Source organism: Leuciscus leuciscus (genome assembly GCF_965113295.1).
Source record: "Leuciscus leuciscus genome assembly, chromosome: 20".
In the NCBI taxonomy this organism is placed as follows: Eukaryota; Metazoa; Chordata; class Actinopteri; order Cypriniformes; family Leuciscidae; genus Leuciscus; species Leuciscus leuciscus.
Window position 1 is genome coordinate 19,059,155 of NC_138744.1, and position 14,870 is coordinate 19,074,024.

The 14,870-nt window shown below is 37.0% G+C and overlaps 1 protein-coding gene and 1 long non-coding RNA gene across 2 annotated transcripts in view; both read right to left on the reverse strand.

Annotated features, from left to right (window-relative positions):
* Positions 1 to 1,318: 1,318 nt before the first annotated feature.
* Positions 1,319 to 14,870, reverse strand: part of prkcg (protein kinase C, gamma) — a 26,717-nt gene continuing 13,165 nt past the window's right edge. The window contains exons 7-15 of the mRNA XM_082148717.1: positions 14,271 to 14,539; positions 10,807 to 10,980; positions 7,688 to 7,779; positions 7,454 to 7,516; positions 7,220 to 7,358; positions 5,359 to 5,439; positions 5,150 to 5,257; positions 4,821 to 4,961; positions 1,319 to 3,437 (exon numbers count right to left, since the gene is read on the reverse strand). Coding sequence (XP_082004843.1) covers positions 3,276 to 3,437; positions 4,821 to 4,961; positions 5,150 to 5,257; positions 5,359 to 5,439; positions 7,220 to 7,358; positions 7,454 to 7,516; positions 7,688 to 7,779; positions 10,807 to 10,980; positions 14,271 to 14,539 — 1,229 coding nt within the window. The 3' untranslated portion in view covers positions 1,319 to 3,275. The remainder of the gene's footprint in view (positions 3,438 to 4,820; positions 4,962 to 5,149; positions 5,258 to 5,358; positions 5,440 to 7,219; positions 7,359 to 7,453; positions 7,517 to 7,687; positions 7,780 to 10,806; positions 10,981 to 14,270; positions 14,540 to 14,870) is intronic.
* Positions 9,445 to 10,797, reverse strand: LOC309483666. The gene is made up of 2 exons (XR_014200617.1): positions 10,247 to 10,797; positions 9,445 to 9,945 (listed from the first exon to the last, which is right to left on the reverse strand). It is a non-coding gene; the product is annotated as an uncharacterized lncRNA (long non-coding RNA).

Consider the following 14,870-nt stretch of genomic DNA (forward strand, 5'->3'; position numbering starts at 1 on the left):
CATTATTTTTTATTGGCTAGGTCTAAAGTTTTTTTAAATGTCACTACTTTTCAGAGAACATTCAGAAATAACATTTTACTTATGCGAACTTAAATGTTAGTAAATGTCCTTTGAACATATATTTGTTAGCTAGGTATTGGATATTCAAATTTGTATTCCCCTATAACATTTAGATTACCCATGCTGTCATATAACGCTCACTCTCAATTCATCTTTAAAATTGTGTGTCTGTAAAAGTGTCGACCTGCCACATTCCAACACTCTCCTTTGTGTAAAGAAGCTTCAGTAAAATAGTTTGGAGGGAAAGACATTTTAGTCAATAGTGTATTGTGAGAAGACAGGCAGAGAGCAGCATCATTTACAGTAAAAGAGTGAGTCAGAAAAGGAGACATAGGACTCATTTTCTCCTTACATTAGCAATTAGTGCAGTTTTCCCTGACAATTTGTCAGAATCCAAAGGGAAGTAAATTTGCAGCTTCAGCAGAATCCAAGATTTACCTGCTACTGAATCTTTGTTGGATTTGACAAAAGAAAATGTGCAGCATGTCTTCTGAAACTCTAGATGAGAGACACATGATTACTGGGGTCTTTTTCTCAGAAGAAACATCTGAGAAGCAGCCGACATAAGCAGAAGTCTGTCTGAGAGAAATAATTGAGCATTTTTTATGTTTCTTTTTATCAGCAAACACAAAAAATCAGTAGAATGCACCAATAAGGGCTCACATTTATCACCATCCATGTTGGACTCAAGCCCAATCTCATCCTTTCTCAGTTTTTCCTGTTAGTCCAATTATACTTTAGTATACGTATTTTTAGACATGATATCAATAGCATAGTACACTCTGACCTCAAGAAGTGAAAGATGGAAAGAGAGAGACAGAGAGATAGAGATCTACATTATATACAATAATACATGACAAGCAAACACTTCCGAAAGCATTTTATTTCTTTAACACACCTTTTTAAACACTTTTCCGATGCTGGAAATCTTCAGTTCAAGAAAAGAAGATGAGGTTATAGAACTAAAAAGAAAGTCAGACTGGGGCATTCAAAAAAAAGCAGTGACGGAGATGAAGACAGTTACAGTAAGGAGGTTAGGGTAGTTTTTAATAGGCAGGGTATCTAAGGGTATCCTGTTATATCACTCATGCCCACTGGGACGACACTGAGGGAGCGATGAGTGGAGAGAGGAAGTGTTGAAATTGAGAGACGAGTGTAAAGGTCTGTCATCTCATCAGCACGAACACAGACTCCCGAGACGTGACCAGTGAGACGAGGCCAAACGGGTCACTGATAGAGTGGACACACACAAAGAAACTGATGGGTTTACTTCATATATTTTATTTTCACACTCTGAAAACACAAAACAACTCAATGCAAAATCATTGTGCAATCTATCTATCTATCTGTGCATTTAACTAAATGATTTTTGATACTGAGGTTTAACCGTTTATTGTGACTGGGAACAGCGTAATTACATCAATACATGGAATTTTCACTAATCAGTACATTCATATTTTAAGCACTTTTTAATGTAATGTTTAGTCCAGTTTGCGCAGATGTACTTCGCTACAGAGTTTAGTTCCAACCCCAAATCAAGCACCGCTGCTAATCGGTTGGGTTCAACAGAAATTCACAGGCAGGTGTGATGTAAATGGAACTACATCTGCAGGAATGTACAGTAGATCTCCATTAGCACCCTGGTTTACAAAGTATCCCATTTACATAACCACAAGATCAGCAACTCTGGGATAAAATAAAAGGCTGAGGAAATTTGACCAATGACCAGGCAGTAATCAGTCAATTTTGTCTAGTTACAAATTCCAGGAAAAATTGAATTTTTTTAATTTGTAAATTAATTTCAGTTATTTTCGTCCTACCTTTACACATATCATTTCACTTAACCTGTCACTCCTCTCCTGTCTTTCCCACGTCCTAGCATTTTGACGTCAATGCAATGTTCAAGTTGTATTTGTAGGGCAGTTTGAGCACAGTGTGCAGACTCAGGTCTTTCCAGGTCAGACATCATGAATTTCACTATGCAAGACAAGTTCATGCTGATCTCTGAGACCTCATATTTATATCGTACCAGCTTCAAACAAATAAACACTCAACACCAATTAATTCATCCATAAACTTGAGATTTCAAAAGCTGATTGAGACCAATTTAGCAATATAATAAGCAATATGTACGCACTGTAGATAAATAAAATATTTGGTTGATAACAGTTGGGGCTACTTTTTCTTGACACTATAGGTTGCAAAACATTATAATGAGATGTCATTTTTATTTTTCATTTATGCTGATGTAAAAATGCTGATGATATGATTTAACATGTTCATAGAAAAGTTCTATTTTTTATTCTGAATAAACATTAACATGTATACTTTATAATACACTGCACATACTTTATATAGATATGCATATAGATACATGGAATAAATAATAAATATCTAAATTAGCATTTTTCATAAAGTCATTTGTTTCAATAACAAGGGAACATGGATCCCAATAACTTATTTTTGTAAAATACTTAGACGCTGCAAACATTTAAAATCTGTATCATATTTGGACTGAATTATGATGCATCTACATATACAATATGCTCTAACATTCATGTCACAAACAAGTAGTTTATATGCTGAGCATTAATAATTTTTATTTTTTTTTGCATCTAGCTGTCATATGTGTGTGACTTCTAAATCATAATACTGAGCTTCTATACCAGTTGTCTGATGCTAAAAGGATGACCAGTGTTTGCTCACCTGTCTACACTTATTTGGTTAACTAAACCAAACCAGAGCGAACAGGATCTCACACAATCTCACACAAAGACTGAGTTTGATCTGAGATGAAATAATCAGCTTGAAGTGAACTTTAAAACATGGGGGCAATCATGTTCATGCTGGTTTCTATGGTGCAGTCAGTTATAATTAGGTCATGGCAACTACTAGCATCCAAAAGGATATCCAATAAGATCCTATTGTCCAATGAGATAATGGCATGAATGCATGACCCTTAAATAATTCAGACTGATACTCTCAGAGTGGACCGGCTAAATATTATTAATGCTTAGTTTTTTACTGTAAAGATCATTTAAATCAGTGTGGTGTTGTTTCAGGAGGAGATGTTTGGTCTAATTGAGACACACTCCTATTATAAGCAAGCTAAAGCCAGATTACACAATGTTTTTTTTTGGTCACTGTAGTTTAAATCATGAACAGGAGCAGAATAAAAGTCACAAGGTGGTTGATGAGGAACGATTAAGGTTTTCTCAGACAGCTGTGAGGGGTGAGGGGGGAAATTCCGGGTTCACGTAGGAGAAGCCTTGGAATTCCTCTTGAGTTATGGCAGCGAGAACATCCGGGTCAGAGGGCGTGAGGACAGAGGGGGCGGATGTGAAAAACTTATCAAAGTTTTCTGCTTTTTTGCCTCCCTGTGAGAATGGCACACGCACAAAAAAATCAGTTGGGTTAAGTTTATATCTATTAAATATCAAGCAGACTGCGTGGATGCTCTTGATGATAGTCTAGCGCTGTGAACTTACACACCTACTTACATACATTCACACAGCATAATAATAACTGCATAGATTAGCATGAGTAATATGGGCAAAGAGCTACAGCCAATAGGGGTCAGGCTTATTTTGCTTCTGCAATCTTCATAAGAAAAAATAACACTAGTAAATATGAAAGCACACATGCACAGATGCATGCTGAAAATAATAAGGAAGAGCAGGCAGAGCACATTAATAAATATCCAGTTATATGGTTAATGGTTTAAAATAGCTAAAAGAAAATGCCACACACACGCATACTGTACAACGTTTATCTCCCTAAGAAAATGAGGACATAGCACAACATCTATTGTTTCTAATAATTAATGAATTATAATTAATAGTTTAGTCATAGTTACTAAACAAGCTAATTCTATACCCATCATTTTTTTTTTGTTAAAAAACTATATAAATATATAAAATGTAGATATTTCATATAATAATTTATATACTTCTAACTATATATATTTATGTATTTATTTATTAATTTAGCAAACACTTATCCAAAGCGACTTACAACTGAGAAAAAAAAAAAAAAAGAATTTTTTTTTTTAAATATTTTGGTTGATACCAATAACCAATAATTCTTTATATTTGAACGCCGATAACCGATATATTGGCAGATAAATCTAAATCCAAATTTGTACATAATTTCTGAGAGCCTGATTAAAAAAAACTAAAGTCTCACCATTAAAAAGCCATGTCCCAAGCATAAAAGTATAATGTTCTCATTATAATTTTATGTAGCCTATATGACAGACTTGCACAATTTTTTTTTGTGTGATTTGAAGTGATTTTTGAAGTGATTTCAATCATATTTCAGGCTACTCAAAACCATCATTGCAAACAGTGCGCATCTGAGGTGTCTCAGCTGAAGGAAACTACCCATTATTTATCGGCTTTAAAATATCTGGCAAAAAATGTTATTAGGCCGATAACGATAGCATTAAAAATTTACATATATCGGACGATACCGATGTGGTGGCCGATATATCACGCATCCCTACTATGTATATATCTATCTATCTATATCTCTATATAAACTTAGACTGATATAAATATACATCCATCTTTCCATTTATTTCTGTATTTATTTATGAATAAATCCCCATAAATACCGCCAAAGAGCAGTTTTGATAACCTTAGATAATGAAAATAGAAAATGAGCCCATGTACGCATTTGTTTTTCTAACATGGTGGGGAGTTTTGTGGGGTAAACCTGACCCACACACAGAGACATGTGTTGTGATACGTGATACTGACACTTCTGGGTTTGAAGGGAGGCTGTATCTCCAGTCTCTCCAGCCGGTCCCAGTCTATCCAACGGAAAAATGGATGCTCCCGCAGCTCTCTCTCTGCATCCTCTCCTCCACCCAAACGCTTAACAGGGTTCTTGGTGAGGAGCTGGGGGAGAAACAGATGGAGAAAGAAAGAAAAACAGAAATACAGAAAGGATGGAATTACACTTGTTGTCTAATTTAAGTCAGTTTTTGGAGGTAATGTTAATATTAAAGATGGAATAGATTGCTCTGTGCATGCACTGTGATACAAGTATGTAGGCAACAGAGATGAAAGAACAGGAAGTAGATTACCCCTTTGCAGATGGCCACAGCTTCCCGAGAGAGACTCTTAGGATATGAAACGCTCTGTTCCATGATGGACTGAAACAGCTCCTCCTCATCTATGCCATCAAAAGGAGGCTGATGAAAAGAGCGAGACAGAGGGAGAGGGTGCCGGGGATAAAGATCTATTGAGAAAAGGACAAAATTAAAGCTCAAGGAATAAGAGGATGAACACTTACCTGCCCGGCCAGCATCTCATAAAGGAGGACTCCATATGACCACCAGTCCACTGCTTTACCATACGGCTGATACGCCACAATCTGAAAACAATACAGATCTATTGTAAAGATCTTTTTTAGTCTAGATTTATTCAAATGATAATTAAGAATTCCTTTTGAATTCCAGCTGAATTCTTTCATTTGTACTGAGGTAGCAAACAGGATGTAGAATTCTCATTTGAATTAAAATGAGATTCAATAAAACTAAGTGTAGTATGAATTGCCATCATGCTATCTTGTACAAATTATATGTGGAATTTCTAAAAACATTAGATGATATTAAAATGTGATAACATTTATATTCATATTACATTTTCATATTAATAATATGTAATATCATTAAAATGTGTAATTTATTGAATTGAATAAAATAAAATTACACTACTATTCAAATGTTAGGATTAATAAAAAAAATTTGGGGGGGAAAAAAATAAATAAAATATTCAGCAAGGATGCATTAAATTGATCAAAAGTGATGGTAAAGACATTTATAATGTTACAAAAGATTTATATTTGCTGTTTTGAATGTTTCATTCATCTAAGAAACCTGAAAAAAATGCATCACGGTTTCCACAAAAATATTAAGCAGCACATCATAGATAATAATACGAAATTTTCTTGAGCAGCAAATCAGCATATTAGAATGATTTCTGAAGGATCATGTGACACTGAAGACTGGAGTAATGATGCTGAAAATTCAGCTTTGCCATCACAGAAATAAATTTGATTTTAAAACGCACTAAAATAGAAATGTTTTTTGAAATCGTAATAATAAGATCAAATTAATGCATGTTTTTCTTTCAAAAACATTTACAAATCTTAACAACCCCAAACTTTTGAATGGCAGTGTAGGTATTTTATTATTTCGTAATATTAATTTAAATATTACATATTTAATAAATGATACTTAACATAATATTCTTCAAAATGGAGACAAACAACATAAAGCATGATGACAAGATGAAAACCTTAAGTAGAGCACTAGGTATGTTCTTGTCCATTTTGTTCCTCCGTTGTCTGATTGTGTTGAATTTTTTTGAATTGCAATCCAGTAAATTCCACTTCCCATCATTACAATTCAAATTCAAATTCAACACCCTGTGGAACGTAACCAATTCAAATCACATTCCAACTGAAAGAGAGCCAAAACATAAATTCAGAATTTTGCCCATCCCTACTAAAATGCTTCATAATTTCATAATGTTATATTCTCAAAATTAGATCAATTAGAAATATGCCCCTTGCAGAGTTGCTATTACAGGCCTCTCAATGTGCAGATAAGCTCATAAAAATCATATTAAAGATAATTACACAATAAATATGCTAGTGTCTCTGTGTCAGCCGTGAGTGTGTGTCACAGCGTGAGAAAGAGAGATTAATTTCCTTGCCTGCAGGGACACATATTGCATCTTTTCAAAATGACATGGACACAAAGATCAATAGCTTTGTCTTTTTTCCCCCCTTTTTTTTACATAACGTGATCAATGTGAGCCAGTTTAACTGCTGGGTTAATACAGTACTGATGCATACTGTGCTTCGGCAGACCCACATTCGCATTTATCGCCTTCACATCACACAGCAAAACACAAACATTGACGATTTAGCACATACATCACACGAGTGGGATGTCCATCATGTCGCCGTGTAGTAAACACCGCAGTGAACCTAAATGAAATCACACACAGACTCGCACAAGCACACACAGGCAGACATGTGCTGACTGCGCAAATCAGTGTTAATGTAAACACAGAGCCAAGGTCATGAAGAAGAGAAGATGAATCAAACAGGAGGAGAAGAAGGATGGAGACGGAGAAATGGAAACCTCAGGTGCGATGTAATCGGGTGTGCCACAGAAGGTGCGAGTGGTGTCCCCTGCCATCATGCCTTCCCTACACATCCCAAAGTCTGCTATCTTTGTGTGTCCTTCACTGTCCAGCAGGACATTGTCCAGCTTTAGATCTCTGCGGATCAGAGAGAGAAAGAGAAAGCGCGAGAATATTAAATGACTGTAACATATGGTGAGCTTGCGTAAGGAGATTCCCATCGTGTCTTGTACCTGTATATGATTCCTTTGTTGTGCAGGAAGAACAGACCCAACGCTATCTCAGCTGCATAGAACCTGTCAACATCAAAATCTCTCATTAACTCCATTAAACACACTGCAGGGCAGAATGACAGAATGATGCTGAACGGGTGAATTTACAGACATAAGAAGAAAGGGGGTACAACAACAGAGAAAAAGCAAGCAGGATTAAGATGAAAAGTTGAAGAAGAGAAGTGCTGAACTCACGCTGCGTGTGGTTCTTTAAACTTGCCAACAATTTGGATGTGAAACATAAGATCACCTCCATTCACATACTCCATGACGTAATACAGACGATCCTACAGCAAAATAAATTGATTATTAGTAATCAGCAGATATGCAACTTCAGAATATTAATAGGAACTAAAAATGAATCACCAATCAATTCACTTGTTCTCATGATAAATAAGTAAATAATACAGGAAATGCCACAGCAGATTAGCAATCAGTCAAATCGAAAGATAGATGTTCATAAATACATGAATACAAACACAATTAAGACCTTGTGATCACACAATGGAAAATATTATAATTTAGAGAAATTATATTTAAAATAAAGCATGGGTAAAATGCTTAAAAATGCCTAGTTTTTAAATTTAGTTGAAAGTAAAGGGTTAGTTCACCCAATGTGCTTTTTTGGCCTTCAAAATCTATGGTACCATTCACTCCCATTATAAAGCTTGGAAGAGCCAAGATATTTTTTAATATAACTCAGATTGTGTTTGGCTGAAAGAAGAAAGTCATATACACCTAGGACGGCTTGAGGGTGAGTACATTTTGGGATAATTTTCATTTTTGGGTGAACTAATAACCCTTTAAAGCATTAGAAAGAAATTTTTTTTAGCTAATGAAAGGCTAATGAAATTGTCTATTAAAAACCAGAGTGATTATATATACCCACACATGCAGCACAACTGTTTTCAACATTGATAATAATACGAAATATTTCTTGAGCAGCGAATCAGCGACACTGAAGACTGTAGTATTGATGCTGAAAATTCAGCTTTGCCGTCACAGGAATATATTACATTTAAAAATATATTAAAATGGAGAACACTAGTATTTAATTATAAAACTATTTCACAATATTACGCTGTAAAAAGAGATAAGTTGACTTAACTTAAAAAAAATCAGGAAACCCGTTGCCTTAAAATCATTAAGTAAATAAACTTCATGCTAATTGAAAAATGTAAGTTATGTGAACTTGACAATTCCACATAACTATTATAACAATTAGCATGAAGTTTATTTACTTTATAATTTTGATGCAACAGGTTTTCTCACTTTTTTTTAAGTTAAGTCAACTGATCACTTTTTACAGTTTTACTGTATTTTTGATCAAATAAATGCAGCCTTGGTGAGTATAAGAGACTTCTTTCAAAAACATAAAAAATAAACAATACAAATTTTACTTTAAACAGCCTGTTACATTATCTCTGTTGTAAGTTGAGACCAGCATGTTTTCTCTGTTGCTTCAGTATTTGTCACCTTCAGCCAGAGCAAGATAACAGCTGACTTTATCTGCAGAGGCATCTGACTACAGCATCTGGAGTTTGTAGGATTTGAACTTCTGATCAGAGGGATGCTGCGTTTTTCCACTGGGCAACTGATTGCTTTGACTCCATTTCTCTATTTCATGTACTTGATACAATGAGATACAGTTTAAATACACAAAAGAGGTCATTTCTAAACACAGTCAGATTGAGTGTTTGTTACAAATTCAATCAACAGGGGAAAAAATAAATCAAGATCATTTACCAAGAGTAATTCAAACCTTCACAAACCATTAAAGCCAGACATAAACACACACACACACACACACACACACACACACACACACACACACACACACACACACACACACACACACACACACACACACACACACACACACACACACACACACACACACACACACACACACACACACACACACACACACACACACACACACACACACACTCCTCTTTTTCAGTACAGCAGCTGCCAATGTATTTCATTAGGCTAATGCGACTTAGCAAAATGTGTCTGCTGAAAGAGGTCAGACAATTAGCACTACCAAAAGTCATTTTTTAAAGTAGAATGAGGCAACTAACATTTCAAAAAGACCCTCCAGATTCATTAGTTAGAAAAAATTCGCCTTTTATGATGGAGATTGTTCTAGGTTGCCAGTTTGACTCACATGACAGCATTCCAAGAATATAATTAATACATAGTCAGAAGCTTCTGCTATTTTGTTCATCCATTGTTCATGCTGACGTTTTATAAACACTGTTAGTCAAAATTGTAACAACAATTTGTTCTTGTTACTCCTCTCCCTCTAAGGACTGCTAACAGCCTTGTTCAGGGCATTAATATTTCGGTGCCTATCTAGGCCAATGTAAACAACCATCTCATGAGGTTAAAGAAGAATAGTAACCACGATGCTTTAATTTTTATTATGATTGAACAGCTTTAGTCCATAGCTAACACAATCATTAATCAGCTGTAGGAACCTCAGTAGAGGTGCAATAAAAAATAAAATAAAAATAAAAACATTTTACACAAAAATTACTTTTGAAAATTACAACAGTTACAGTTGTTATGCAAATTATTTCTTAAAAAAATCATTAGTTAGACATTAGATATCTAAATCTACTGTATGTTGACATAAAACTGTATTGTGTCTTTCGTTTATTTTCTGCTTAATCTAGCATTATTAAGGCATTAGCCACAGAAATATTATGTGGTGACTACTTAACTACATTTTACTGCTGAAGCCACCACCATTTTGAATGTTTCCGCATAATGTTGCAGTTTACAAGTTGTAATTAGGAGCTTTATAAGGATGTGAGCACTTTTTGCAAGTCAGAATCTCTTAATTACGGTAATTCCAAAATGCAATGAACGTCATGCTTTGCTTTATCTTGGAAACTCCCCTTTTATTAGACACTTTCACCCGCTGAATGGCATCAGTACCTAAAAACATCAGTGGTGCATCCACTCCACTAGGTGTCAGTATACTATCAACCAGCACAAAACAAACAAAAATGTACTGCATTCATCGTTACAAATAGCCAGTCGTTGCCCTGGGAGGCCACATGTGGACATTAATGACCCACAAAATGTCAGTACTCATGTTCTAACTGTGCAAGGCCAAAAAAGTGATTTAAAAATCCCCCTGAAGGTGAAGAGCACATCTGTTCCATCACTAAGGGGCGAATGACATTTCAGCCCATGTATATTTCATAAATTACAAATGCGCATATGCATGTGTAAACCTCATTCCCTGGCTCCCACTTTCTTTAAATCATTAACCATTCGCACACGACGATGAACACACCGACCTCAGTCTGAAAGGCGCAGTAGAGGGCGGTCAGAAAGTGAGGTCGCCCCGCGAGGCCCAGCACTCTTCTCTCCACCATGGCGCTCTCCGTGTCCTCGTCCTGAAACAGCACATCTTTCTTCAACACCTTCACCGCAAACAAGCGCTCGCTGCCCCTCTCCTCTGCCAATAGGACCTGCGGGATGACAAGGAAACCTCGCATTAACATTTCTTGAACATTAATAATTAAGAGTTCATCATCTTCTGCACACACTCCTCCAACAGCAACTCAATTGGGCAAACACAAAATGACTGCAGAAAACAGCATTCAAAGCGAGTTTAACATGCATAAGGAAACATTACCTCAAATATATAAAAAAGAGAACAGAAATTCTTTCATTTAATTTACTCGTATGATCCTGTTCTCTTCATGTCTTTTTTCCCCTGCTTTGTGTCATTTTTCTATCTCTGGGTCCCAGGCCTCTCCTCTGCGCTTTTCTTTAATCTCTTCCCTCGTTTCTATCCTTTCTTTAGCGCGGTTCTGCGCCCTGGAGGATGTGCTGTCTACTGAGTATAACCCTGGCCTCTTATATAACCAAATATCTTGTGAACACACACACACACACACACACACACACACACACACACGCACAAGTGTACGCACACCAGAAACACGCGTACACACACATCTACTCTAAAATGATTTGATATAAATTAGCACAACCACAAGGGCAAACAAAAATTCCTCCACACGCTCAAACAAACGAGTGTAAAAAGCACACACACTCCCATGTCATTCTTCCTCAGGGATCAAACAGCTCAGAGTCCTTCACTTGTATGCTCTTCTCTGACACACAACAACATACTTTAGATTTAGAGGAACAGTGCTTTGCTTGACCAAAACAAGGCATTGGCTCTGAAATATTCCAACATCCCCTGAGCTGCTTGTGGACACACAACCCCACCAGGTCTTTCTTACATGTATCACAGATTGCGCTTTAGTTATCACTTAACGTGATTGGCCAGAAATGACCATGTGCCTAAGTATCTCCAGGTATTTTGAGGAGTATGAGGTACAAATCTCACTGGACCTTGAGTCAGAGCTTCTGCTTCCTCGAGGAAGAGAGGCAGAGGCACAGCTGCAAATTTTAGATAGGGAAAATCAGCCCCCTCCTCTTGCAGCTGGGACCAGAAAAGCTAGCGTTTCCCCTTCTGCCTGAATTAGCAGCAGCTCAGGAACGAATGAGACAAGGGCCTAATTCAGTTCCAAGGACGCTGTACCCTTCGCACTCCTTATTGCATCTACAGGGAACATAGAAGTAGACGTGTTTGTTGATGGGTGAGGGCAGTCTCATGTAGCCTGCTGACTTTCGGCATAAAAATCTGGTCTGCTTTGCAGCCGATTCTGTCCCAAAACCACCTAAGCCCAAAGTATACTTCAGTTTTGACACAAATGCTACCATATGTGAATAGCTTAACGCATAGCCTTTCAAAGTATATGGCATTTGGAACACATGTGCGCTGGAAAGTTTCATCCTTATCCAGTGTTTGCACTATTTCTCTCCAGAAGTTATAAGCGATAAAAATGTCTTTGTACTCATTTAAACTAGTTGCTGGTATCTCTTAATTGCCTCTCACAAGCTCTTGTCAATGCAGCTGTCTATTGTGGTTGCTGTCTCCAGTTGTTTTTGATTGTTGTTGCTCTGTCTCTTCCATTTCCTTTTCAGCAATGTTGAAAATGCCCAGTGTTGCCACCTTGAGGACAAACTAATTAGCGCAAAACATTCAAGCTGCATGTGCAAACTGAGCATACCGGGTATTTGCCTTTAGAAAAAATCTGTCTGTGTGCTTACTATGCTGATGATGAAATTTGCATCAAGCGCACTCCAAGCATACCTTAGCGTACACAGAAAAGTATACTTCAGTTTTGACGCGAACCTTAGAGTCTACGTACAGCCGAACGCATAACCTGTACTTAAGTGCACACTGTTTGAGTTAAGCCCTGTTTTTGTGTCCGTGTACAACAGCACATGTGGAAGTGATTTGAGAGCTTTTAAAGAAGGGGCCACAAGCGGGCATGTGTCAAATGCATCTATCCACCCTCAACGGGCGGTCACACTACAATTTTCATTCCATTGACTTGCATGGAAATAACGCACATGAATGTGGGAAACCGGAAATGCAAACTCATGCAAAGTAGTTTCGGATTTCGCTACGTTTCAGAAGTTCAACCTGTTCTGACCTGCAAATTCGTATTACGTGAAGATATGTGACAAACAGAACACTGTCAGAGAAAATGTCCAAAAACGGCACCTTTAGGAGGTACAGCAGCTTGCCACTTGTACCCTTAAAAGGACAACTTTGTACTTTATCTACCCATAAAAGGTGCATTTTAGTACCATATGGTATTATGCACCCTTGAGCTACTACTAAGAACTTTTACAAGTAAACAAGAAACAAAGATGTCCTTTTAAGGGCCATGCCCCAGTGACAAGCTGTTGTTCCCCTAAAGGTGCAATTATTGCAATTTTTTCTGAGAGAAGATCAATGCGAATAAAACAAAAAAACAACTTTTTGAAGTAAAGTGGAGTCGATTGTATATTGTCTACATTTTGGATTTATTATTATTCATTCTATGTTGAATTAAGGTTTTTTTAAAAGATGTTGCAGAGTGTCATGTCATATCATGACCATTGCAATATCTGTAGTAGTATCTTTAGAAGTTAGGAGCAACACATTACAAGTAGCATGAGTTACATAATCAGATTACTTTTTTCAAGTAACGAGTAAAGTTCTACAACAAAATATCTGAATTACTTTTTCAAATAAGTAATGCAAGATTTCCCATTATTGCCTGTCTTACTGTTGAGAGAAATCAGGAGTTAGGTGCAGTGGCAGGGGTGTAACTTTCCCTAACACTGAGTGTGACTGCAGCTTCACGTTCAAAGCGGTATACTTTGAAATGCCTGGGCGCTCAACTGAGCAAATATAGAGTGGAACGAGGCAAAATTAATTTTACCTGAGCCTTAAGAAAAATCTGTCTGTGTGTGTACAGTACACATGTACTATCAACTCTTTCAACTCAGTACCTTGTAAACATAATTTGTTTACAGATGAACCAATACAAAAATTAAAATGAAGCATAAAGCAACCCGAACAGACTGAAACTTGTTGATTACAGTCAGCGCTTGCCGTGTTGGTGTTCAACATGCATCAGACGGTCAGTGAAGCGAGTGGGCGGTTCGTGGGAGTGTTGTCTGAGTCTGAGTCTACAGAGTTTGCTTTAAAGTTTTCTGGTCCTTTGACAACCAGGAACGAAATACATCTATTTTTTACACATCCAAAAAATGTGGTGTCCGTTTGCTGTAGTGGCAGCATGCACTGTTCATTTTACATAATAGCAAAATCCTGAAATTTTATTTCCAGGTTTATATCAGATTTTGAATCGCACATTTTCATTTTGACACCACGTGTAATTTCAAGCACCTTGCCAAAACTCCCTTTGCCCAGAACCATGAGGAAGTTGAAATCGTGCAGTCCGACTTTGCCCGTGTGCAGTGCAGTGGGAGTCGGGCTCAGAGCGGCTGGGGTCACTGAAGGAACAGGCGTTGTCACGTTAACATGAGGAGGAGGAATAGAGGGTTCGATAGCAGCCTCTGGTACCTTCAGAAAAGAGAAACACAGGATGAGAGAGAGAAATAGAGAAAAATAATAGTTTGTTTCAATATAGACATACACTGCCCTCCTGTGGATGTGTTATGAAAGTGACAATTATGGTGCTCACTGAAGAAGACTTGGAGATGGTGGTTAGGCGACATCTAGAACATGTTTTGCTGCAATGTTGAGTGTGCAGTGTTTGAGCATGTGACTATTTGACTCAAAAAGAACATTTGATTTTTAGATGAATGTGTTTATTTGTGGACCTGTGATGGCCCCAGGCTTCTATTAGCGCTCTCTCTGCTGAATATTGCATGTTTATATTTATATATGAAGTGATTTAAAATACACCTATTACAGGAATAATCTTCCCTAGAGCAAACTGGAGTAAAGTGCTTTGCTCAAGCGCACAAAAATGATGCTTCCTGG